Raw genomic sequence first — 27,999 nt, 5'->3', positions numbered from 1 at the left:
CTTCAGGATGTCTCGAGTGGACTGTGTGATGATTCTCAATTTCTGTTTTCCACCTTAGATTTATTGTTCTGTTTTACAGTCTTTGGTACAAAGTTAAAAAGGTGCCAAAGACCGTTTGGAATGTCTGTCGTGCGCAAGATGTCTTTCAGAAATTGGAGCATTTGTAGAAAACAAAAGCCTGCATGGATCCAGGCTAATAAATTGTAAGCTCGCTGGGGAGAGGATGGACCTGTGCTCCCCCCTGGCACTTTTCATTTGATTTACTCATGCATAAAAGATTGTTTGATTACAGATTAATAGTCATGGCACAAATGTTCAAAACCTACATAAATTATTGATTACAGATTTGTTTGGACGGGATCATTTTTATACTCTTGAATGATCTCGTTAATGTCGCCCCCTGCCAAAAGCCCACAGAATACCACACTAATTGTTACCACACAAAACACCCACCACACACACCACCCACACACACACCCCACACACACAGGATGTTATATCTCCTGTGATCTTCTGAGGTATGCGTCCCAAAGGTGTTTACTTCTTTTTTGACAACATGAATGGCATAGTTGGAATAGTTCAGAACAGGATCACAGTTATCTGCACTTGTCCTTGAGTGTGTACACACACACACGTATGCACACCTCCCCACAAAGCAGGTTTCACGACTTCCTGTGAGCTATTGTATCTGCTGGAAGATGGTGGCATCCTGGTCCAAACCTCCAGGTTGAACAAGCCAAATCCTGCCTCCCCCTTTTCCTCTCTCTTCCTCTCTTCCTCCATGTCTGCTCTCCTCCCTCAACTCCCTCCTTTTCTCTACCTTTGTCGTATGTTTGTCTTTGGCTGCACATGGATCCATCTGTCCTTCTGTTTTTGCCCCTAACCACACACATACACACACACACACACACACACACACACACACACAGACACACACACACACACACACAGATAAAGTTAGCTCACAATCTGATGTGACCTCTCTATTGGTTCAGACAGTCGGCCGGATAATGGTTACTTTAAATCAATGACCCATGTTTGTATCATTTAATTCACTCTGTGTGCGTTCTAGGGTGCTAGCTTACGTAACATACCATGAAGTGAATGTGATGAGACACACAACATTTTGTGTTTTCAGTCCATCACAGGCCAATCACAGTCATAGAGTCTGTACAGACTGTTGGAGCTAAGGGGAGCTCCATGTGGAAACCTGTTGGAACGTACATAGAACATGTAAAGTATACAAAGGACACTGCTAACCACTGATCCACTGTACTACACGTATTAATCCTGATGTAGTTTGTTTCACTTTGTCACTCCTTCCCTGTCACACAGCACTCATCCCATCACTGTGAGCTACAGGCTTCTCGTGCGCCTTGTAAGGCTCCTCATGAGATCATCACTATGATAATCCAGAGTTCTGTGGACTCTCATGATGAGCATGATGTCACGTTCATCTTCATGTGTCTCCCTCATGACTCTTGGAAGCCTTCAGGATGTCTCGAGTGGACTGTGTGATGATTCTCAATTTCTGTTTTCCACCTTAGATTTATTGTTCTGTTTTACAGTCTTTGGTACAAAGTTAAAAAGGTGCCAAAGACCGTTTGGAATGTCTGTCGTGCGCAAGATGTCTTTCAGAAATTGGAGCATTTGTAGAAAACAAAAGCCTGCATGGATCCAGGCTAATAAATTGTAAGCTCGCTGGGGAGAGGATGGACCTGTGCTCCCCCCTGGCACTTTTCATTTGATTTACTCATGCATAAAAGATTGTTTGATTACAGATTAATAGTCATGGCACAAATGTTCAAAACCTACATAAATTATTGATTACAGATTTGTTTGGACGGGATCATTTTTATACTCTTGAATGATCTCGTTAATGTCGCCCCCTGCCAAAAGCCCACAGAATACCACACTAATTGTTTCACTGTGCTTGACTTTGTTAGAGGCCTCAAATGACTCCTGTCGCCGTGCCCACTGTGACTTCACATCCTTTCACATGTGGGAGACAGTCGCCAATCATATTCCACTTAGATTAGCACGACATTTTTTTTTAAGTTAAAATCAGAATACAGTCATGTACGAGAAATATGTGTCGGTTACTCAACGTGTTTGATTGAACATTCAGAATCAGCACTATAGTAGTTCATCTTTTCCTCATTACTTTACAATTTCAGCTTGTTGTGTGATTCAGACCATAATTGCACATTCCTCTGTTTGAACAAGTGGCCACATTTTTCCACGTTTGTTCAGCAAATTGTCACATCAAAGGGAGAAAATAACCAAAAATAGTCCAGTTCTTAACCGTTATGGGGTCTTTTTTGGAATGAGCCAACTCATGTACAAAATTCTCATTGCTTGTAACTGGTTGGTGAAGTCCCTCAGCTGTATAAACCATCATGCAGACTACAGACCAGTAGATCATCCACATTTAGGACTGGAACCTTAATTCTCCGCAGCCTGTTTTCTGTCCTCAGACACTGGTTCAGTGGAGGGAATATGAGTTGTCATTAACAACAGATTTAGACTTGATTATGGGGCCTGGTGTGTTTGTAATTGTGACTTTGTTTACTGTTATCTGGGGGCTGGCATGGCTATTAGTGAGGGCTAGAAAGAGTTGTTTTTTTTGTTTTCTGTTGGGACATAAGTTTAGTGCGACATGAGTTTAGTGCCGTTGAATCCGTTTAAGAACAAATTGTGCCAGATATTTAGCAGGTTTGTGATAGAAAGCGACTTCCATGAAGAACAACGGATATCAATTTATCTATCTTCCTTCCAAAAGTTGCATAATCATACGACCAGTAACAAAAACACAATCAAATCTTGACAGATTTTAGAGAGATAGAATTTCAAGTATTTTTTTCACAATTTCCTGCTTTATTCAATATTTATTTATTTTTAAGTTAAGCTGATTTAAAAAACAAAAACAAATAAGCCAAATAAATGATGGCACACTATGCAAGAAACAGGAAGTTGTTAAAAAGGAGATATATTCTGTTTTATGAAGTGAGGATGACAAAAGTAAGTCGTTTTTTCTTTATCTTACTTTATAGCACTGCGATACTCGTGTCTAACATGAGATATTTGTGTGTGTATGCCAAACAGACACGTGACAGAGACACGTGGATGCTTTGTGCATATTACACACTGAAGATTGAACTTATTAGTGTTCAAATTTGATAGTCTCCCCAAACACAACACCGCCTTACCTTTTTTGCCAGTTAATTATTAGATTTAGGCTATATTTGGCCCCGTACAGACATCATGCTGCCGCAAAATAAACACACATTCCTGGATTCAGTGTATGGCACCGAAGACCTTCTTAAAAACGTGAGGGTGCTTTAACAATCTTTATTCTGTAAACTGACATCCTTATCTAGTCAGTGGATTCCAGGGAGAGTGCAGACAGGCGGCAGAGGAATGTATTTTGTCTAATAATTGAACCAAATCCTAAGAATAATGGTGAAATGTGACCCCCATCTGCATGGGATATTTTGATCCCATACTTCTTGGTCCGAGATACTGAAGCACTTATGGCATGTTTTCACTGCCTGGAGAAATATACCAGATTGTGATAAGGGCTTAAGTTTGGAATGAGGCTGGTGTATTAGTGTCATGATGGGGCTCGTGGATCCACGATAGAGACAATTAGAACCAGACTGAGACAGCTGCTCATATGTCCAGCTTGTCATGAGGCAGGTAGCATGTTTGGTCATAATGACTTTATAGTGTTCATTTGATTTGTCTTTTCAGGTCATTCTTTGTTTCCGGTAATATTTTTTCTAACAGCTGCAATCTAAAAATAAAAACCTCTTTTATTCTTTCCTTTGTTTGTTTTGTTATGTGCACATATGCTGTGTGCACAATATTCAGACAAATTCAGAAGTGGTTTAAGACGTCTCGTGAGCTCCAATAAAGATATTGTTTGTACTGTAAATGATATATCTCAACTTGCTCAACATCATTTTTGGCTTTGTCACTAACATCTCTGATGTTTTGCATTTGCTGTGTTAGCACAGTATGTGACACTGGGAGGAGAGCAACATTAATCTTCCAAACTCTTGTTGGCTCCAAATTCTCTAAGGAAATCCACTCATATGACTTTGCCTCTTTGTAGGCGAGATCTTTTATTAACCATCGTAATTTAAGTAAATCTGTTGTGTCCATTCAACGGCTCCAGTGGGATGCACAGCTGTGTTGAATGGGGACAGATTGGGAAAGGAGATAATTAATAGTCCAAACATTCAGAAATGCGTATCTCCTCTCTGGAGACAAAGAAGGATTTTTTAGATTTTTAGGGGCTGAAGCTATAACTGTGTCTGATGCAAGAGTTTTATCTTGGTTATTTTTGTTTTTTCCGGGAATACAGTGAAGTTTCAAGCCTATTTTATGATTCACCCCTCAAGTCTAAATGGGAACATGGAGTGTTAGAAGTTGGGTTTTTACCCATAAACTTAGGAAGTTGGATCTGAAACTAAATTTCAACATACGTTACTCAGTATTACAATAAATGGACATGACACAAGAGATGAGTTTTAGATGACAGACACATACTGAACAATATGTTGAGTTGAAGGCACATGATGCAAACTGGGACCTCAGCGACGTTGGCATGCTCTAAAGTACCATTCAAGAGCTGTAGGCCACGGCATTGTGTTGAACTCTTCAACTGAAATAGCTTCATTTGTTGTGTTTCAGGGATCAAAGAGTATTGAGGCTGATGGAGATGAAGACGAGGAGGCCGAGGAGGATGGCTTGATCCAGCCAGCTCAAGTGTTTGCACCAAAAAGTCTCATTCTCGTGTCCAGGCTGGATTATCCCGAAATATTCCGGGTAATAAAACACCTTATGATTAAATCTTGATCAGAAAATATTTTTCTGTGTTTTTCAGAAGGAATACTCTGAATTTTTGTTAAATCAGTGCTTTGATCGCAGAAGCTTCTATGATGACCTAGAATCATAAGCACCGCTGATCTTTTCATTACACACTGAGTTGACCTGACACGGTCAGCCTTGATATATTAATGTTAATAGGTTCTTATTCCTGTGGTGCTATTAGAATAAACTGTCACAGACTAATCGGAGGCACAATCATCTTTATTTTGTAGCCCATACATGTGTAAACTAAAAGCAGCAGTATAGATGACCGTACAGGGCTATTATCCTCTATGTGTCCATGCGTTATGTCTTACTTCTGTTTCACATTTTGTCTTTCCAGGGGTGCTTGGGTTTGGTCTACACAGTGTACATCGATAGCCTTAATTTCCCTTTGGAAGGTCTGGTGGCCAATCTCTTTACATTCCAGGTTCCCATTGCTGGCGGATCCCAGGTAGGTCTTAACTGAGGCAAAGCAAAGCAAAAGTACCACAGTCTGCAAGACATCTCCCTGTTCTGCTGCTGGCCTGTTCCTCACAGATCCAGACAAGACGAGGGGCTAGGAAAGGTTCATAGCAATCCATATTTCGACTGTGATTGTTTGTGGAGGTGATTGCTGAGGCTCAATGGTGCAGCTACTAAAATGATTTATGTTAGCTGTGCAGCCAATCAGGAATGTCGTGTTTAGATGGTGCCAGAGATTGTTGTCCAGCCACAGGCAGCAATTTTCTAATACATATTAGTCATCTTTTTTCCATCATTTTACTCGGAGCAAAATACCTCAGCCTAGAAGAGTGCAAAAGACAGCTGAGCTCTTAAACTGTGTTTATAACATTTAGGGGAATATATTTAAAATGTCAGTGCATTAAGATCCCTCATTACTTTGTATTTTCTTTGCTGCAGATTCATGGCCAAATGTTCGAAGGTTAGGCTATAAATGCAGCGCATCAGGCAATAGATTACTTACAGTTTAAAAATAAAAATAAAAACCTAGTGCCAAAATGTGTTTCAGTCATATTGGAAAGTTACTGTATGCTTGCCACTGTGATGAAATCCTCATCAAATCCAAAATCCAAGCCCAGAATCAGATTTTGTTTTAAACGGCGGCTAATGTGCCGTAAGAGGAAAGAATTTGTGCTGTTCCCCAGCAAGACACTCCTCTTCAAAACCAAGTCCCCAAAACTGCCTTGAGGCAGAACCTCAGTAGTGGAACAGACCTATTTGTCAAAATGGCACCTAGTTAAAGATAAAAGTATGTCAGGAATTGTATGAATGGAGAACCTGTGACACCTTTGATTTTTCACTTGACTGAAGAACTTTTTCCATCTTAAAGGTCTCAAACACTTTTCACATCCCAGTACCCCAGTAATCTGAGTCACAGACCTTTATATCCAAAGCTGTTGCATCACCAGTTTGGATCTTTTTAAAAGAGTCTGTGATATTTCGGCAGCTCTACCAGTTATATTTTGGAAAACATAATTGAGGTTTGCTTTGCTCAATGACAACTTTCAAATGGCCCTGTAGCTGCAGCACCCATGTAGAACTGTCTTCTTTATTTGATACAGCCACAGTACACTGGGCTATAAACTTAATGGATGACTGTTGCATTACTGCTTGGCCCTGTAGACACGATGGCCATAGAAATTTTCCATGACTGTGTTTTGACCTTTGCTGCTTTTGTTTGTCTTTACAGAAGCTGTTTAGCCTGGGAGCAGGAGACCGTCAGCTCATCCAGACGCCTCTGAACGACACGTTGCCTATCACATGCAAAAGTGTTGCTCTGCTCTTCCAGCAGTTGGGTGGGTCCACGCACTTTGATAACTACTAACTAGCAGTCAAGTCGGGAGAAAGGAAGAGACTTAATGAGTCAGACGGTGACTTGTTCATGACTCTGTGTGGTGTCATTTATTTGTTATCAACATCCTGCCACTGAGTTTATTGAATCAGCACTAGTTCCCTGCAGGTTGTCACGTTTATAAAAAAAGATCCCCTTTAGGTGTTTAGACATTTTGGATTGTTGCTTGTTATAATCTGACAACAGGCGTTTACTTGTGACACTTGTCTTAATCATATTACCGGCTTTATTCATCATTCAACGTGTGACATATTTTACATTCATTCAGTCCTGATCCTTATCAGATTTTTAGAGGCTTAGTTCGACTTTGCTAATCACATGGTGGTAAACTACAGTACCGCGGGACTTTTTCAATCAGGAGACTTTTGCAATGAAGCATTAAGAACTTGAATTAATTCTACGCTAAATGTGCCTGGAGCAAGATTATGGTGGTTTTGTCTTGGTCCCATCAGGGTTTCTGTAATGTTTCTGAGCACATGATGAAGATTTGATGCAGTCTTCTGGTTTGATCCAGTTTGCACAGGCGATACGTGCTCTGTTAAAGATACAATATGTCTGAGTCACCATGACTCATGCAAAGAGAAGTTCAACTGTGTTAAGTGAGTGCATCTACTGCTTTCCTTAACCTTTGACAATGGCACTTGCAAGAAATCTGAACTAAGCTATTGTACATTATATTTTAGATTTTCAAGTCATCAGAAAAGAATCTGGGCTTAGTTCACTTTTTGCAACTCTAGACGTACATCTGTGAGAGCTGGGAGTGAAATTAAATATTGTTCACCTGAAAATTGACTTGTAGTGGAAAATTGGCTCTCATTTAGCCTCATTTGATTAGAAGAATGTGCTTCAAAACAGAGTGGATTTTATTTCCTGAGTGCATTCACACCATCATCTGTTTGTTTGGACAAAGTGGTGAATGTGCACATGGGGGGTACTTGCACGATACACATGTGATCAGGGTTATGTGGAAGTCGTGCATTCATAGCCGATCTGGATAAAACAAAACAATCTTGATATAATACCCAGCCATGGCCTGTAAGTCTTCATAAGCCTGTTTGCATTCGTCAGTACAGTACAATATGCACTGCTGTTCATGGCAACAGAGCCGCAATTAATGTGTGTTGGAATATTTGACACTGTTAAAATGATATAACTATTCATGTTAAAGTCATGTAAGAAGTATAAAGTGCTGTGAATCACAGTCAAGTTAGATGAGGAAATATATATCATTGTCTCGTGTCTAAATGCCAAATATAAGGCTATTGCCAGATGATGGTTCACTTGGCTTTGTGTCAGGACTTGAAAAACAAGGGGAAACATGAGCCCTAAAAAAACTTTTTACACTTGTAATGTATACAGATTAATCGAACAAGACATAACATGCCAACATGTAATGAGCTTCAGACGCACTGGTAGGCAGATTTTTTTTAACAGAACCAGGCCAGCTGTTTCCCCCTGTTTCCAGGATAAGCTACACTACTATTGTGTACAAGTGTATCTATTCCTTTAACAGTGATTGTAATACTTTCTGCTTAATACATTCTGCAGAGGGTTAATGTAGGGCCATAGATATTTAATGGCTCTGTCTGTCCTCTTATCATACAAGGACAAAAGTGTGCAGTTATCTGTAATATTTGGCTTTGTCCTTAACCCCACTTTGATTAAGCCTTCGTTTAATATTTGTATTATTAGTAGGTCAAATATATGCAGGCCTAATTGAGTGAAAGAGTGAAAGTGACTTACAGTTAGACTTTGTCTGAGTTAATCATTCGTCAGCCCTTAAAACTGACTTCTCTGTGTGCTGACAGGAAGGTAAACATCACAAGTCAGCTGATCAGTTACGCGTCAGCAGAGAGAACAAGTGCATCGTTTCCACCTATTAGGTCACCCTCATGTCCATATGAGGTATAGGTAGTAGCTGTACATGCAGACAGCCCGGTGTACAGGTCGCCCGAGTCACCAGAGAGGAATGTGTGTGTTAAACATGTCACTCTGCACAGGAAGTACATCCCTCTCCGGAGCGAGATAAAACCGGTCATCAACAGCCCTGTTGTTTGTTGTTTGTTACCTTTGTCTCTTTTTTTGTCCGGGGATGTTGCTGTCGCTTCTTATTTAGGGCTTGGAAATGTGTTGTGTTTCCATGAGATAAGTAAACACCTGAATCTGAAGTGTGATTATGAAACCAGAGGTACAGTCTTAATAGAAATAAATGCTGCCAAAATAACATTTCAGAGCAGAAAGATGGCACAACTTAAGTTATTTGGTTTGAAAAGCCTGTTTGTCTTTAAAAATCTTTGTATTTTTGTTGAGGCTTGTGTTGAGTTTCCTGTTTATCACTGAAGTGCTCCACACAGGCAGCCAAACATCCAGACTCAGCGCCCCCAGTGGCGCTGATACATGTCTGCCAGTGTTCCTCTCTTTATCACTACAATGTGTGATGAATTGGTCTGTCAGTTGCTTGATAGGAAACAATAACAGGAACTGGATACTTGGAAATCTTCCTGATTGTCACGCTGGTATTTGAAATATTATTTATATCGTATGAAACTGTGTCATTTCCTTTTGTTTTTCAGACATGGGGGAGTTTCTATAGATTCATACTGAATATAAACTGTCCCATTTTGTTGTGGAAATTTGTAGCCAGCAGGTTACATAGCTGATAGAAGCAGTGGACAGCTTGCAGATTATGTGCAGTGACTCTAACTATTATTGCAGTTGTGGTGACTGACTCCTCAGCTCCCTCTTTTTAGATTAAACCTTTGGCCATTAAAATTGTGAGTGCTACGCCAAAGTAACTGTGATATACAAATACATTAAAACTGAAATCTGAACAATGTTGCAAGAGCAAAAGTAATTTTATAGCAATTTCCCTAAATACATAAACTTTTCTTTTCACTCATCTTTTCTTTAATATTGCTCTCACTCAGGGTGTCCTCACTGTTCCTGCCTTCATATATTTGCCCCACACAAAGTCTGTGCAAAGGTCACTTACCAAAGACAAAGACACACTGTTGAGGTATAATTTAGATAGGAAGTTTGTTTAATAAAGTGGCTAAAGCTGCAGTAGCCTGTTGAGACAATGTGAAGCTCTGTGAAATAGAGAATGAAAAGCTGTCAAAGTAGTGTCAGGCCTCTTCCTCACCTTCTGCATTAGACTCCAGCATCTTCAAAGTGAGACTAGGACACCAATAAACAACCATTTCCATCCACTAGTTTCACAGCAATCTTGTATATTAAGAATGGTATGGCTGATTTACATAACATGTTGTATGTTTTGAATTGCAGTAATCAATCTTGAAGCTGTTACGGATAAGAACAGAGCTCCCAAATGAATATTGTGTGTTCTAATATGTGTCTACAAATAGCCGTTAATGTTTGATGACCAATCTGGCACAATGAGGCAGTCACATGCCAACAAATACGTCATTCATTTTGTTTCTTGTTGTTTTCTCCTTCCAGGAATCCAAAATGTTCTAAGCCTGTTTTGTGCGGTTCTGACAGAACACAAGGTTTTGTTCCACTCCACCAGTTACCAGAGGCTGGGAGAGGCGTGTCGCGCCCTGGAAGCACTCATGTTTCCCCTTAAATACAGGTGAGTGTGTTTGACCCCCAGCGACCGGACAGATTCTCAGAAGACTTTCCATTTAACACCTTTGGTGGCGTCATGATTTCCATAGCTTGTGATTCAACTGATGATTAACTTTTATAATCCTATTCAGTCCTAGAAACCGGTATATCTTCTGGATAGGATTACAACATTTGACCTTGTTTCACCCTGTATATTTAGTGACTTCAGAGTTTTCCACTCATGTTGAGAATTCACTTCTCTTAGCACCATCTTTCACTCGTCTTGTGATTGACTTTGTTCCCTTTTTAGAATAAATACATGCATTACTTACTGTTTCTTGGAAATTACCGCATGACTGCCTTAAACTTCCTTGCCTATTGATACATCTGGTGAATCATAACATAACGCAGAATAAACAGAAGTGGGCAAAAGTTAACATTCAAGACAAGGGGTCTTTTTCACAGCAGACCTTTTGGCCTGTCCTTGCAGGAAAAGCACAGAGGTTAGTTGTAACATTAACAATGGTTCTGTTTTGTTCCATGGAAATGGTCTTTATCATCTTAATGACAACATACATGTGATATTTGGTGTGACTGTTGATTAGGACTGTAGCTTTTATATCAGGGGTGAGGAATGTAGCCTTGTCTGAAGGAAAACAATAAGATGAAATGTGATGGAATTCGAGCTTCACTGCCAAGCTGGACAAAATGCACTGACCCATTCACACAAACCAGAGGTGACAAACTCTTTATTTGTGCCCTCCAATATTCAATATCATTGAACTTCAACCCTGCACTTAATGGGCAATCCACTCTTCCTCCTAAACCACAAATGCCAAGTAGTTGACCACAGTTTCTCTCGTTTTCTTCATCTGCTGTTACATCACAAGCAAACATGAAATAATAATAAGAATAACGATAATGATGATAACAATAATGCCTGTCTTCCCTAAATATACATACTATAACTCATAAAATAGCTAGTACCCTACATGCACTAGGCGCAAGGTCTGGTCTGGATGATAAAATTCAGTATCACAGGAGGACAACATAATAATCTAAATATCATCACTTATTTCCATGTTTCTTCTTGCTCTGAAAGGCTGTACACATTTATGAGATTATCTGATTGTTGCTGTGAAATGAACTTTACCTGGCAATTATTCCCTTATTATTGATTTTCTTTATTTCAATTTGTCATGCATACATATTCTGTGTCACTCTATCATCATGTTGTACATCAGTACTGAAGTAATTTTAGTTTTAACTGTGTATGTTTTTGGTAGAAAATTAGGTACAAATTTTCAAAACTTGTTAATGATATTGCAAAATTTCTGAACACCCTGTGAGTACCATGCACAGTTTCTATCTTTATCTGCTCACTTATCTTGTGTGTTCACTTTTGAGTTTCACTTTCATAATAGTGTATACTCAGGCATGTTCCTGACGGGAAGTGTTTATTTTAGTCTGAGTTGCATACTCATTTCTTTCTTCCTGGTCGTATTTTTATATTTTGTATATTGTAATTGCTGCTAATGTCCTCTCATGTCTTCAGTTACCCATACATCCCTATTCTGCCTTCGCGGCTGTTGGAGGTGTTGAGCTCGCCCACTCCCTTCATCATCGGAGTGCACTCCATGTTTCAGAGTGAAATCCAGGATCTGGTGAGTGCAGATGTGACGCAGGCATCCATCCATCTCTCTTATTTGCATGCAGAACTCCAAGATCAAAAATCATTGAATGCTTTCAGACACCTGTGAATCATTAATAAACACTTGAGTCTTTTAGAGTTTATTTTGATGTTTAAACGTGATGACGCATCGTGACATTTTAGGACTTGTTCTTTCTGCTGACCAGGGAAGTTTTAACACTTGAAAATTAAGTAACCTGCCCTGTAACAAGAATATTTATTTAGCTGGTTTCGACTGAGCCACGTCAGACATGCGTGTTGCTCCTCACGGTACAGCTGCAATCAGACCACTTGACCAGTCAGTGTTTTTTTTTTGTATTCACCAGTTGGATGTTATTATCGCTGACCTGGATGGCGGAACAATAAAGATTCCTGAGTGTATCCACTTGTCCCTGCTGCCTGAACCTGTGTTACACCAAACACAGACGTCCCTGTCTCTGGTAAGCACAAACACACACACAAACACACACACACACACACACACACTGGATTATTTAAGTAATGACAATGTGATGACATTTTAAGTGAGAAAGAAAAAAATGAAACAGCAAATAGAGAAATCACAAACATGTCCTTGTTTAGCATCTGTATACATGTCTTTCACACAGATAAACACACATAAGGTATTTATTTAGTGACTCTTGCTTGCGCTGAAACTTGCTCAATAACTGCTGGTTTAATCGATGTTCTTTCTTTTAAATCATGTGAGACCTTTCATGGTATGCTTCATTATCTCTTTACTCATCGTGCATGAGGAATGTCTGATGTTGATGTTGCACTTATTGAAAGTTGTTGTAGATCTGCAGCATCTGCTGCATATCATCATCTGAAGACAAATGTATTCTTCGTAGGTTTTGCACCCTGATCTGGAGATAGCAGACAATGCTTTCCCTCCGCCTCGCACTGCACCCTCCAATCTCAAGTTGTTGGTAAGTCAGCCTCACTATCACGTGCCTTCCATTCATTCATGATCCTCAGGGTGTCTCATTGTAAGGAGTGATGTCCTCCCACATGAGGAGGACATAATTGCCCTCGTCAGACAGTCTCTTATCACTAAAAGGTTAGTGTTAGAGAGAGGGCACTAACTGATGGTAACCCATTACAAGTAAAATAACATGTGCGTTGTGTAATTAACTTATCAGCCTGCATTAGTGGCATAACTGTATGACTCATGTTGGTGTTGGTGTTGGGGTGTGTTCCAGGACAAGGAGGTGAGGGCTGTCTTTCTCAGGCTGTTTGCACAACTCTTTCAGGGCTACAGGTCTTGCCTGCAGCTCATCCGCATCCATTCTGAACCTGTTATTCACTTTCACAAGGTAAGTTAACCACATAATGGAATTTCCAGTGTTGAAAGTGAAATGTTGCAAAAACCCTGTTTCCCAGTATGTGACCTTAAATCAAACTTCTTCAAGCAACTGCTCCACAGCAAAGACATTGTTCTTTTTAATCTGCAAAGAATGTTTTTAGATGTTCGTGTGTGTATGCGTGTTGTTTTAAATGTGTTGTAGAGGATCCATGACTCTTCTGTGATGCTATCCTTTTGTTTATGCAAGCTCCGGACACAGTCCCGTAACCTTGGGCAAAGCCCGGCAATGAGCCATATGAAACGTATTAGGTTTACATTTTTGTTTTGTGCCGGGGATTTTGTTTGTTCGTGTCTGTGGTGTCTCCGTGGTAACCCCTTAGCACATCATCCTCAAAGTACCCCACATGGATCACATTATAAACAAACGCTCTGCTTATTCGCCTGGAATCGCTGAGTGGAGAAAGCTTGAGTGAACTGTTTTATCTGTTCTACCCACAAGCACAAATAGTTATGCGTAAAGTAAATTAAATAACATCTAGTCATTTATAACTAGATTTATCCCTCCTTTTGTACATGCTGAAGAAGTTATCCATGATTCCACAATAAAAGATCCTGGTTTCAGGGCATGTTGCAGATTTGAGTTTTTTGAAGGGTTTATAATCTTATTCTAAAAATGGCTGTGATTACTACGCTTGTGTTACAGTCTGCCGTATGTCCATATGAATAAGAGTACATTGCTCCCATCTGTTGGGGTTGTAACTGCTCTAATTCTGACATTATCCAGACTGCCTTCCTGGGCCAGCGAGGCCTCATTGAGAATGATTTTCTGACCAAGGTTTTGGATGGCATGGCCTTCGCTGGCTTTGTCTCAGAAAGAGGTCCGCCTTACCGAGCCTGCGATCTCTTTGATGAGGTACTGTACCATGATGCTCCACTTAAAGCTGAACTTACCCTTCACTTTATAGCAATAAGTGGAGAACTTTATACACTAAAATGACGATACTCAATCTTTTTAAATAAGCTCATTATCAGTAATGACTGACTGCACTGCAGAAACACTGTCCATTAGAATGTATTCATCTAGATGATTTTACCCCTTTACAGTCAGTAATACTGTTTTGTTGTATGTTTTGTGTGTGTGTTTGTTGGTTGTGTGTTTTGTAGCTGGTGGCCTTAGACATTGACAGCTTTAAGGAAGAGGAGGTCAGCCCTGCCAAGCTGCAGAAACACATCAGGGAACTCTCTGAGCAGCTATACAGAAATGTAAGACGTTAATTTAACATTCCCCACAGGCAATCTGCTGTACGTTCACTGTATATGCAGCTGTGTATTCTATTACAGCAGCATTCAGAGTGCAATACATATACATACATGTAACAGTTGTAAATAGGTCAGTAGCAGCAACATGATTTAAAATGAGTAAGTGTGTGTGTTCTGCAGGAAAACCCAAACCCACACATGGCATTCCAGAAAGTGCCTCGGCCGTCAGAGGGATCCCACCTGCGGGTGCACCAGGTACCTTTCCCCCTACTACATGACGAAAAGGTGGAGAAGATGGTGCAGGAGGGGATAGCAAAACACAGCAGCGCACCGCCATCTGCAAGACCTGAGAAGAAGTGTGTTGTACCTGCCGGACCACCCGTCGGTATGGCTGACTGTAAACTGTTGTAATGTACAATATGTACTGCTGTGATGATGTGAACATTCACTCACTTCAAGTCTTTACATACCTGCAGGGGTTCGCTCATGTTCAGTGTTTTCCACAGTGACAGATTTAACATAATGAGATAAATCAATAAAATATGTCTTGTCATGTGAAAATGCTCTGATGTTTGCGGCAGCTGTAGTTTTACCCTGCAATGACTCAGCGTCTCTTTGTTGTATTTCAGTGTCCATTATGGGTAAGAGTGGCTCCGTGTTTAACAGTGCACGCAGGCTGGAGGTTGTGCGGAGCTGCATTTCCTTCATCTTTGACAACAAGACTTTGGAGACTGAAAAGGTGATTCCTAATGTCTTTCACCAGGGGAGCTAATCAACCTTTAAACAAGCTCATTCACTAAAGGCATCTGCCCTTTGTGTTGCACCCATCCAGCAGGCTGTAGATCTCTCCTCACCTTCCTTCTCCCAGCTGGCACACCGACACTCAGACACAGAAATAGATGGGTCTTGTCAAACACTCTCTAAATCCGTGCTGATATCTTTTTTTTAAAGCAATACTTTTTGCTTCCGCACAGAGGTTAATCAGTTCCTGTCTCTTGTGTTTGCCTCCACAAACATCCACACTGTACAAGATCTCTGCTCAAATTTTCCTTTGTTGCGGCCCCATGCTTGTGAGGTCATAGGTGAACATTCTGCCCAGTATCCGTCCAATGTGTTTCAGATGGGATGGTTGCCAGTTGCTTTATGTATCCCAATGGCTTCATATAAGAGTTATATAAGCCAAGCATCTGCATCTCTGTGCAAATGTAAGAATGCACAGCTTGCATCCTCTGAACCCCCCGTGAGCCTGTAAATCTTTAGCTGCCAAATGGTCAACGTGAAGATGTACTTACATGTCAATGGAAGTGTTGTGTTGGTACAAAGGCTATGAACGGATAACAAAATAAAGTTACTATTCATCTCAATCATAAATTGTCGATCATGTCAGCTACTTTATTAGTATTATTAGTTTTAAGTACTTTTTTCCCTTCTTTGTTCACCTTTCTCTTGACAGACACTGCCGGCTGCTTTACGTGCACTGAAAGGCAAAGCAGCCCGCCACTGTCTGACTGAGGAACTGAGTCTTCACGTTCAGCAGAACCGTGCCATAATGGACCACCAACAGTTTGACTATATAATTCGTATGATGAACTGCGCCCTCCAGGTAAGTCACATAACAGATGTGTACTGATGGGAAACATATACTGCTCCATGCAGCCATAGATTGTCAGCAAAATTACCAAATATTCACTGGTTACAGCTTCTTTAATATGAACGCTGGCTGCTCTTCACTGTTTTATATCACTGTAGCTTTATCAGCTTTGGGTTTTGAAATGTGAATGAAATTAATGAATAGTAAAAAAAACAAACATCTACACATGACCAAGTGGTTTTCATCAAAAATTACTGTGAAAGAAAAATGTAGGCAGAAAACTATATCTCCACTACAATCTGTTGCAGCCCCCATACATAATGCAGCATTGAGTGAAATTGCATCATGCATCACGTCTGTGCTTTTACTTTTCGATATGATTAGTTTTAATTATGTTGATTACATTCCGTTTTAGTCCAGTGTGCTTGCCCAAACTGTGAATGTCAGCCTAATGTGTTATTCTTACGTTATTAGAATATGAATAATGTTGAATGTTAAATTCAATATAATGTCCAGGAGATCACAGTAAACTCTCTTATAGTAGGTCTGCTCAACACATCTGACTAAAACTGATCTTCAGAGTTGTCCTAATCAATCACAAGCGAGAACATTTTTTCCAAAGTTTTGCTGAAAAATATTTACGTCTAAAACCGATGCTAAAGGTCATGGTCCAGTTCCACATATCTGGCTGAATATGTAAATGTTAAAGTGCTGTACCCCAAATGAGTTGTTTATGAGTTGTAATTGGTCCTGATTGAGTAAAAGCTACGTACGTGTATGTGTGATAGCAGTACACATACAGTATATAACATAAAAGACAAGTTTGTCCTTTTTAACGTCTTTTTCTCTATACTCAAGTTTGTCTCTGTTTAGTCTGTTAGCGTTTTGTAACGTCTCGATGCTGCTGCTCATTGTTTATCAGATAGAATTTTTGTTTCTTCCTGGTACCCTTATGCCGCGGCTACTTGTCAAAGTGAGTAAGTAATGTGTTTTTGTGCAGCTCATAAAGAGTCAGTGAGGCTTCACTCAGCCAGAGCAGGCGAGTCTTTATTGGTAGTTCCTCAAGTTTTACTGCCTTGAATCAGCCCTTTACAGGGATTTTAATAATTTTAAGTAGTCCTCACAGAGTGCAGCTTTTATGGAGTGACTTTAGATTCCAGTCATTCTTTTCCCCCCACAAATGATAGAAAGCCAATTAATCACACCATGTGCCTGGGCCAGGGACTTGCAAGGTCATTTGATGTGTCATTTGCTCCACAATTATGCAGTGGGACAAAATGACTCCATGTGCATTGATGACTTTAGCTATTGATTCTTATTTGTCTTTCCATGCATGCACAAAGACCTGAAAAGAAAGCCTTGTTCCATCATCCTGTTGTATGCTGCACAATGTTTTATATATTTATATGCATAACGATGAACGCTGTGCTACTTTGACAGTAGTTCGAAGTGACGTGCATTTGTTAAAAAGGCCAAAGCAAGTGAAGGTGTCTAAACAATAGCACCATCTCTTCTTCTTCATCTTTTTAGTCGACACATGAATTATATTTTACGTCTAAACTCTCGCAAAGCTGCGTACTGTTTCGGTGTCCCATTATTGTGTACACAGGCGACAACCAGTGCTTCTTTTTTGTGTGTTAAAATGAGATCCTGATGTGTTAGCTTTTGTTGGAACAGATGGGTGATACATGAAAAGGTTGTTCCAAAGCTGGACGTGAGATGAGTTTTAACACGAAATGGTGAACAATGCAAAGCCTGATTCTAGTTGTAACTCTACAGTCCTCATTTAGTCAAGGACAGATTCCATAAAACAGATAATTGTCATGTGCGTCTGGAAAAAAATGGATCTGTTCCTTATCTGCCATTTACAAGACTCACTAAGAGATCTTCTTTTCTACAAACATTTCTGCAATGTATAATTTATGTTATTACCATAGAGTTATATTTGATTGAGTTTTACTGGGCGATTTGACTCGCTTCATTGCCTCCGACATGCTGCTGAAAAGCCAGTGATCCACAGCCACACATGAGGAAAAAAGTCATAATTTTACACATGCAGAATAGATTTGATGTGGAGTGCACTTTTGTAAAACTGCAACATGGAATAGGATATATTCAGCCTTTCTCTGGCGGGTTCTTGTTTGTTTTTCATTTTAGATTTTACTGTGCATTGTTTGTCACTTTTTCTCTTACTTCGAGATGGGCGCCAGGCATTTGTTCCTGGCTTTCATTTCATGGTCTCAGCTACGTTGTGTGAGGGATTTGTCTCAGATGATCTGTGAAAGGAAATTTCTGGGCTAGTAATTACTTTCATATTCTGCACTCTGCCCTTTCTTTCAACGCAACGCCAAAGTGACCTATACTGTAAAAAATGTTGCTCGCTCTTTGTACGATGATAGCACGTTGCCTCATTAGGATTTCGAGCATATATATGTATTAATGTGACACATTGATATGCAATGACATCATTATGAGGCCACAACATTACCCGTTTAACGGTCAACTTGAGGCTAAGTGACAGCTCTGTTGCCTGCTTGCAATCAGTCTTTTCCTTGGAAAGGTTCGCAGGGGAGCACAGGAAGCGGTTTGTAATACAGAGTGTACAATAAGTCAGAGGTTAGGACATTGAAATAAAGTGTATTGTACCTCGTCCATACGAACATTTGTTTTTCCTTATTTACATTTTTGTTGTAATACTTTGAAAATGTTAGATAACATCCTCTGGAATAAACTGATGCCCAGAAAAGTTTACAGTGACGCATTTTTCCTGTTTAAACATGTGTTGTAATCCTTATCTGTGCCGTTTGTGTCCCATGCATCACGCACAGTAACGACCCTCATTACGGTCTTTGAGTTAATTGCACATTTATTTGCTTGTGCGTGGCCAGCGCTCAAACTTTTAGAAGTAAACGTTGCGCAAGCCATGTGGGGGAATGAGTCCTGCTGTGGATGTATCCTGGCATCCCAACCATTTCCTGTCAGATAGGATTATGAGCCCTCTGTGCTCTGCTCTCTCATGGCCCAGGGCCTCACGATGGTGCTCAAAAACACACTCTGAATGGCAGTTTACTGTGAGAGGGGATTAGGGCAGGAGCTCCATGGAAAGCGGCCGCAGCAGCATGGAGTCCATGAGTTCCGCATGATCATGAGCTTGACCATCTGATGTGCAAGAACACACGTTACATGCAGATGTTGTTGAAAATACGAGGTACGAGGGAAGTACTTTATCTGACTGTCCTGTCTGGATCGCAGACTGCTGATGAACTGGAGTGCCTTCCAACTAAGTCTGTACCCTACGTTCCCCAAAGGCCGTCTGCTGTGCTTTAATCACATGAACATCTCCTATAATAGTGCATAGATGACTACATTTTAACATTAGATCATAAATTAGTCTCTTGCTATGAGAACATGGCCCCTGTCTGCCTTCGTGGCCTGGATGGACTGCCCTGCGTAATATGGTCACTGGGAATCTGCACTGGGTATCATTCCCATGTTCAGATAGCTATTTCTCTTGCATGTCCACCACTGTGGCCAGGTAAACATCTGTGATTTTTAATGCTTTTGCTATTCAATCTCTGTTTGTAGCTCATCAGAGATCAACTATGTGGTGTGTTCCTCTTCCTCTTAGTGATTCATGTGATTCAATTGACAGTAAAAGCCTCTGAGCTGAGAATGTCTTGTATGTCTGAAGCAAGTGTCGTAAAAGCATGCCATAAGTGTCAGTTCTTTTCATGAGTTTCCTGGAAAGTTCTAACGTCTCTGAAACACACAGGAAGCTGCTGTTTGTTCACCACGTCCAGCATTTCTGTCACATGCTCGCCCCTCTTGTTTTTTGCTCTCTGTATACGTGTACGAGACAGAATAGCTGTGTTAGTCATCATAGCTATCATAGCTCCAGCAGCTTTATTGGGGGAAAATTGTGAGACATACAGTGGATAATAGGAGGAAAGGAAGACGGCAGGGTGTCCTTGAAAACAGAAATGCAGGGATGCACCCCCCATTCTTGACATTTAAAATAACATGATGTATTTTTCCCACCCAACACCCCATACCTTTGTCAAGTTCCTCATGTGATGCTGCTATTTCTTAGGTTTCAATATTCATTCAGTCTTGTCTCAGACAGACCATAGATTTCACTACTTATCTGTTCACTTTGTTATTTTGAGCTGTCACTTGGCCTCTCTGTCTACTTCCAGGAGATTAAGGCGAAAGGTTATAGGAGATAATAAGTGCAACAAAGTAAACCGTGTTGAAGCAGCCTTTGGACAAGGCTTGTGACATTTTCTTCATCAGCAGCCTTTCATCACAAGATTCTGTTCTAAAGAACCAGTGACGCACATCTTAAGATCCAAACTCCTATGCACAGGCAGAAAAGGTGTGACTAATTAACATTAGTCACATTTTTTCTGCACTGTGCATTTCCACTTCTTGTTCTCTTTTGACTGGGTTCCATGAACACCAGTGACCTGCAGCATTGTTAACTATGCCGGTAAACAATGCTCTGGTGCCGCTCCAAGCTGGAACATTTTACCGCAGCCCAAATAACTGCAAAGAAAAACACCAGTGACAAGAAAAATAAAATAGAAACTATGTTGCTTAGTCAACAGGGGGCCAGGCTTTCATGTGTAGCTGTGGAACTGTTTTACATTTTTTCCCTTCTGTACATTCTTGTGTGTGTGTGTGTGTGTGTCTGGGTGTGTGTGTGTCTGGGTGTGTGTGGGTGTGGGTATGTTGTAGAGGAATGGCGGTAACAGAGGCCCCCCATTACAGAACACTATCAGAAAGTGCAGCATTCTTCTCCCTATCTCTCCCGCCAAAATTAAAGACTCTGATAATATGTTGGATAGTTTTAGAAAAAACTTCTCAGTTTTCTGTGTGTATTTGCATTTTAACTTGATGTAAAAAGAGAGAGAAAATGGAAGTTATTTACACATTTTCTGTGTATGAGGTCCCACTGAGGGCTACGAGTTGCTGCATCAGGTCAGAAGCGGTGCTGTTATTTGGACATGGTCTTAAATCAAGTTTCCTCCGGCCATTCTCATTTACAGAGTTCAACAAATAGATCCCAACAAAGCTTACCAGAGATAAGTACCAATTTCCTGTGAATTAAGTACTTAAGTCCAACTCACGTCCTTTTCTCTTATTCTCCTGTTCTCATTGTCCTCTGTGATCTCTGCAAAAAAAAGTTTTGTTTGGGCCCCTAAATCTCCCGCTTTAAGTCTTGTAATGTACTATTCATCTTAATACTATTCTCTTGAAAGCACTATTAAGGACCGCCCCTTGAACCTGAAACAATCCCAGATACAAAAGGCACTCTGGCATGGTGTATAATTGTCAAAGAGGGAATGTTTTCAACTTATTCTCTGATTTTAAAAAACAAAATAAAATGGAGAATTGAATTTGCTTTCTGGATAGTCGTGGCTTCTTGATAAATGGACGCAGCATTTTATGGTCAAAATGACGAGTCTCTTCAGTGAGACTTGTATGGCAATCTAGTTCAAGAATGTAAAACATAAAATCACCAATAAATTGAAGACTGGAGCGCTCTGACTATTGTGTCAAGGCAGAGATTATATAAGGCTATTGAAAGCATATGTCCCAATAAGTGGAGTGCTTTTGGCAGAACTTTGCTTTAGCATCACTCTGACATTCAACAGGACAGACTGTCTTTATGTAACAGGAAGTTGCAAATGCTGCCCAGATCTCTGCATTGTTAATGTATAGCAGTGCAGCAGCCATGTGCTGAAAGACACAAATGTTCGTCTTACGTTTCAGAAAAGGCATCACAGTAACAAAATGGTTTCTTGACCCGGTGTGTGTGACCTCTCTGTTGGAAACCTGCGCTTCAGTAAAAGAAGGTGTTCACAGAGCTCTGTAACATGTTTCCTACTGTGTTCTGCCCTGCTCACACTTCTCCGATGTTTGTTTGACCCACAGGACTGTTCCAGCTCAGAGGAGTACACGGTGGCTGCTGCACTGCTGCCCCTGTCGACAGTCTTTTACAGGGTAAGGAAATCAAAAGAAGGATGTGTGTGAGTTCATTTTATTGCTCCTGTTTCTCATATTTTTCATTATTATGCATACACACCACTGCTGAGTCAAGTGTACATTGTCAGTGTGGCATGTAAAGGATCGTTTCAACCAAAAAACCCAAAACATACGTAAGTTTTTCTCATTTACCGTCAGTGGTTTCTAGCTATGCACATATTGACGTTTGAGCCACTGAAACCACTGTCGAGGTCAATGGATTCTTTTCCTGAGCTGCTCCAATTTTTTTGACAAATTTGCAAAGGTTAAGATAATATATAATATGTCTTTCCCGAAAACAAAGTCCCAGTTGCACAAGACAACTGTCAACAGACAAGAGTGAATTTATGGATATAAATCAAAGCAACTACCGCCACCATGGAAGCTCGTGTTCATGAACATGTTCGCCTTGTAGTCCATGTCTACATTGGAAAATGTTTCACAGGGTTACAACGGAATTAAAGTTAATATTGTTTCCAGCAATGCATCTACATTGAATTGTTGACTACACAAAATGTACACTGCAGTTAAATTAGTTCAGTATGTCAGCCAATATTAACTTCTTGTAGATACTTGAATATCAACCGAAACATTAAAAAAAATGTATTTGTGGTCATATAGAAACAGTTTCAGCTGTGAAATGTCCAGTGCAGTACATACCATGGTCCCAATTCTCGAAAGAAAATGTGCTCATGTTCCAGTACCAGTCGGGCTCACTGTGCAGAAGGTAAGGAATAGTCAGAGGAAGAACAGCTTTCTGAACCTTTGACCTTTGCGGATCACTGAGCATGTACATGCACAGATCAGCATGTTAAAACCTCCATAGTAAAGCATAGATGATGAGCCAAAGCCTTTGGTTTCCAAACCACATTATCAATGCAGGGTAGCTGAATTATTCACCACAACTATGTCCCCGCAGCTTGCTCGTTGCTATGGGGACAGACACAACTGTCCGCTGTTGGCATTTTGTCAGGTACCAGTGCCATACCCACGATGGGCTGGCCTGGGACCTGGCCTGCTCTCTACCCCCACATGACTCATCCAGTTCACATGCCACAGGCTGATGTAACTTGGACAAGTCTTTATGTGTTGTTTTTCTTGTTTCTCTTCAGGGCCACCAGTATTGAAAATTAATCTATAATGTCAGTGTTTCTTAGCTTAGTGCATGCTTCTTAAGCCATGTAACAAGACATACCACTACAAAGGATTTATTTTTCACAAGAATATCCATTAACTAGTCACAGTTATTACACAACAGAATGCTTTGTAGCTATTTAAAGTTAGAAGATTATAAATGATTTCTTCTGGCACTGATAGCTAATTAGAACAAAGAATAATTTGAGAATGCAACAGATTTTTCCTTGTTATTTACACGTTTGGAACTGGTGACAAGCTTGTGCTCTGCCTCACCCAAAGGGTGAAAAGTAAAGTGAGGTCAAGCGGGAATCTGCCAAAAAGCATTCTGTAATCTCTGGTTTAGTGGCGAGAGGATCATGCAGAGAAAATGTGAGAAAAACAAAAGCTTGGTAATGGAGCATCCCAGCAGCTGTCATCATGGGTGTGGAATGAAAGGCATACATGATTCTGATATCCCACAATTGATCCATCATACCATGTTGTTTCTGGACTTGTCTAATCAACTTTTTTTGCTTTCGTTCGCAAAATCTAGCCTTAGGGGTTTGGTAACATAAACAGGACGACTTGATTTAGCAAAACAGTATGTTCCATGACACTGCAGCATACGTAACATGACAAGTATAGATTTGTTTGTAGAAGCATTCAAAAATTTAAAAATATACCATCTCATCTTTCAGAGGGCCCTCACCATACTCCATCAGCTCTGTATTAACATGCAACTCACATAACAACCTCTGAGAGACTGCCAGCATTGAGTTGCATATACGTTACAGTATGTGTTCTACAAACAGCTGTGAATACTTTTATAGTGAATGGTTAACCAGTCCTTGGAGCTGACCAGACAAGACTATGTAAGTCATTGAAAAGAATGAACAGAGTCACTCGATATTGTTGACACTGTAAAAACCCATCCTCACTAACTGTGTGGCTGTCTGGCTGTCTGGCTGTCTACAGTGCTACGTGCACATGCTTTGTTGTGTACTACTTTAAAAGGTGGTTTGATGGTGCTGCAGTGCCATTGTTCCATTGTGTAAGAAAGGCTCTGATACTTGGAAATATCACCAGGAAACTTATTTGAAAGTTTTTCCAAGTCCAAAGGCTGTTTCTACTGTGAATCAAATCATTGACCAACTCAGGGCTATGTTTCCTGCACAACACTCAGCGTGTTAACATTAATCTTGAACCAGTCTCAAGAGCAGAGCAGAGTGTTTGCTCTTTGATTCTTCTCCACTTTTTTATGTTTGACAACTTTTCAATAGAAATAAATTTGAGAATAAATTTGTTTCTGATAGTCTCTGGTTAAGTCAGAGGTGGCAGTACTAAAACATCTCCCTAAACATTTGAATCAGCTGTGCATATTTTGCACTTAATGCAAGGATTAATCATGAGAAATTAGCCTTTTGTTTTTGTTTTTTCTACTGCTATTGCATGCATCCATTGCAACATCGCGCAAATCTTTCTCTGTTCAGGCACTTAAAAGCCTGTAAGTTCAGAAGTCAGACATTGGTCATGTCCCTGTTTGGTATTCTTGGCCAGACTTTGGCAAGCTCACACTGCGTTCATGCTTACAGTGGTACTCTCCCCATGGTCCTCAAGTCTCCAGGTCGGGGAACGTGGGAAGATCCCTCGCATTGCAACCGTCTGCTCCCAGAATCTGCTGGATGGAGACAGACAGTGTTTAGTTTTGTTGTTGGCCATATTATGACAACTGAACAGCTTATGCTATTGACCTACATCCTACGTTCAGTCGTTTTTTTCCCATCAGCTTGACCCTTTTTGTAAGTAGTGCTCAAACTAAAGTACTTATGTAACAGTGTTTGATGGATGTTGGTTCATACTTCAGATAGAAGGAAGGTACAACTGATTTGCAAAATATCTTTTGGCCTAGATCATGCATGGATGGTGTCATTTGGCGTGTGTAGGTGAAGTTTATGTAAATGCTGCACGGTGGCTCTTTTGTTAGAGGTGAGGTTTTACATTTATTGCATTCATTCTCTAATCTGTGGACAGTTCTTCTGGCATTCATTATCTTGTGAGGGGTGGGTTTATCAGAGGATGAACAGGTGTCAATGACGTCTGGTTCTGCTGTTATTCTGCCCTTTGCAGTCCCACTTGATATTTCTTCTTAGATTTGAATGTGTCACCAGAGTACAGGTCTGCACGGGCCAAGAACAAAGGTTGGGTGCAACAGCAACAGAAAAACTCAAAGGCTGTTCTGGATGACTTGCACAACAAAATCACTTGACTGTTTGCATTCTTTCAGCCATAGTTTATTCATGGGGGGGATTTGGCAGCTCGCTCTGTCAAACCACTTTGCACCATGTCCTTGCGAAGAAAATGACGTACTGCGTGACCCTTGTGTATCTCAGAAATGTCCAGCTCTTGACTTACCGTATCTATGTTTACTTTGTTTTGGAACATTTATGTTACTCGTACAATGTGTTTTTACACAGTTATGGCCTATGGATTCCATGATGGGTTTGTTTATTTCAGCATGTTCTGCTCTGTTTGTTTTTTACGTGACTGGATTCTATAAATACATTGTTCGAACTGAATAGAGTTTTTTTTTTTTCATGGTTTCAGGGTGCAAGTAGTTTTCGTCAAAATACACTGACTCATGTAACACTGCAAGAGTTAGAAGATGGATTGTTTACAGGTCAGGCATGCATTCCCACAGTGGAAAAAAATATGTTTTTGTATCTACGATTCAGGAATGCTACGAATTCTTCTGAAACACTTGTAAATAATGTTGCTGCCCCAAGGCTGGTGGCATCAGATAGAGCAGTCTCCACTCAGTCCGTGCATACAAGTACACACTCCCCTCAGTGACAACATGCACACTTGACATGTGAGATGCTGTAAGGCTGATGTTTGGAGGCCGCAATCAATCACACTGTGAACCTTGGGATCATGTCCCAGAGTTCAAAACAAGATCCCAGACCCCGATAGCCTCTTTCCTTCGACCTGGACACAGTGTTTTATCCTTTCTGTCTCGCCTTATGGTCTTTCTGCTTGTTTTTCATCCTCTCTCCATCAACCCTACATTCCTCCTCTGCACTAGTCACACGGCCAGATGGGTCTGATAGTGGTATACTCCCTCCTTCGCTTTCATCTTCACTTCCTACTTTCCTTTCCTCCTCCCCTTTTCTTCTCCTTTCTCCTCTCCTTCCCTGTCCTCCTCCTTGCCTATCCGTCCTGTGGGTGTCTCTGCAAGCTCCATGTATTATCATATTAAGAAGAGATGACCTCGGTCAAAATGACCTGCACATATCTGAAGAAAGAACAGCCAAGCTGAGTGTAGAAAGCATAGGCCAATCACTCACACATCCACCCCCTACACAAACAAACACACACACACCCACACAACATCTGCTGCAAGACGCATAACACACTTCAGTGACAGAGACGTCTAACAGTACTATCCAGAGGGTTTCACTTCTTCTTATTGTGTTTTTCAGCTATTTATGGCCATGTTTCATGCGGCTCCATCTTTAACCTCTACAGTCCTTCTAGAAACTGTGTTTTCCACAGTATATAAGTCTGTTGGCTTGAGCAGTGCCAAGATTGGTCATATTATAGTTTCTCTTGAAAGCATTTATAGCCACAGTAGATTTGTTCTTTCATCAAGCGTTTCTTTGGCCGAACTCCCATCTACTCGATTAAAGGCAGTATCCTTGGTTTCTCTGATGATAACAAAGTTAGTGTAATCGGCTTTATTTCTGGAGAGAAATTTATGTAAACAAGCTCCCATTAATGTCATCCTTTCTTTGTTATTGATCTTGTGCAAGGCTGTACAAGGCTTACACTCCACTTTTTTAGGTGAAATCTATATTTAGTAAAAGTGGTTTGGATGAAAGAAGAGAAGGTGTAATTAAGGACAGGCTGACTGATGGCCTGCAGGAGAGCCAAGTAGTTTCAAGATTAAAAATCCTCCATCATGTGACAGTTAAACACAGGTTTTCTGGGAGAAGAGCCTGACCAATACATAGGCAACATTATTTTTTAGATATATCAGTACATGCATACTTGTTGACCAATAACTTAAAAAAAAGAAAGATATTTTTTAGATTATTTAGAAACAGAAACAGTGTCACAGACACATTTTATCCACCAGAGAGCACTAACAATATGTTTAAATATTAAAATATTAAAATCTGGTTTTAAAAAAGTGGCCACCCATTATCCTCTGTGTTTATGCCTGAAAGTACTTCAGACTATTGTTTCATGTTCTTTTCCTTGATAGAGATCTTTTGTATCCATTTCTAGTTGTCCACTAGGCTCTTGCTTTTAAACACCTTGAAAAGTCATGAAAATCCGCTGAACTCAGCGATGTCACATTTCCCGAAAAAGTGGTTTCGTTTGTGTAATCCAATATAAGAAGAAGAGCAGCAAGAGGCCGCTTCAGTAGTTGTGTAATAACTTGTTAGAGTGTTGTTGTTTTTTTAAAGATGTTTTAATGTAGATATTCAGTCAGTTCAGAGCAGTTATTTGTAACTATCAGTCAATTTGTAAATGTGAAAAAATACATCTTAATGAAGAAAAGCTCAGTATAGTATCAACTCCCATGACCCAAAAACAAGACTCAACTTGGACCTGCATGTTAACTGCTGGATGGGCATTAGCTCTCTGTCTTCCCAGCTCCCCTCTCTCTTGGCTTCTGGCCCACCACACTGGGAATAGAGCTGTTTTGC

At 40.4% G+C, this 27,999-nt stretch overlaps 1 protein-coding gene across 5 annotated transcripts in view; it reads left to right on the top strand.

The window, feature by feature from the left end:
* The window catches only part of sbf2 (SET binding factor 2), a 113,572-nt gene that overhangs the window by 56,323 nt on the left and 29,250 nt on the right, over window positions 1-27,999 (top strand). For all 5 annotated transcript variants that reach the window (XM_027281664.1, XM_027281665.1, XM_027281666.1 and 2 more), the window contains 14 exons: window positions 4,699-4,833; window positions 5,219-5,329; window positions 6,569-6,674; window positions 10,190-10,322; window positions 11,853-11,961; window positions 12,314-12,427; window positions 12,839-12,916; window positions 13,190-13,303; window positions 14,078-14,206; window positions 14,458-14,556; window positions 14,734-14,938; window positions 15,183-15,292; window positions 16,007-16,156; window positions 22,082-22,150. In XM_027281664.1, coding sequence (XP_027137465.1) covers window positions 4,699-4,833; window positions 5,219-5,329; window positions 6,569-6,674; window positions 10,190-10,322; window positions 11,853-11,961; window positions 12,314-12,427; window positions 12,839-12,916; window positions 13,190-13,303; window positions 14,078-14,206; window positions 14,458-14,556; window positions 14,734-14,938; window positions 15,183-15,292; window positions 16,007-16,156; window positions 22,082-22,150 — 1,662 coding nt within the window. The remainder of the gene's footprint in view (window positions 1-4,698; window positions 4,834-5,218; window positions 5,330-6,568; window positions 6,675-10,189; window positions 10,323-11,852; window positions 11,962-12,313; window positions 12,428-12,838; window positions 12,917-13,189; window positions 13,304-14,077; window positions 14,207-14,457; window positions 14,557-14,733; window positions 14,939-15,182; window positions 15,293-16,006; window positions 16,157-22,081; window positions 22,151-27,999) is intronic.

The sequence above is a fragment of the Larimichthys crocea genome, chromosome VIII, assembly GCF_000972845.2.
Source record: "Larimichthys crocea isolate SSNF chromosome VIII, L_crocea_2.0, whole genome shotgun sequence".
In the NCBI taxonomy this organism is placed as follows: Eukaryota; Metazoa; Chordata; class Actinopteri; family Sciaenidae; genus Larimichthys; species Larimichthys crocea.
The sequence above is the reverse complement of the archived record's forward strand: the minus strand, read 5'-3'. Positions and strand labels throughout refer to the sequence as shown.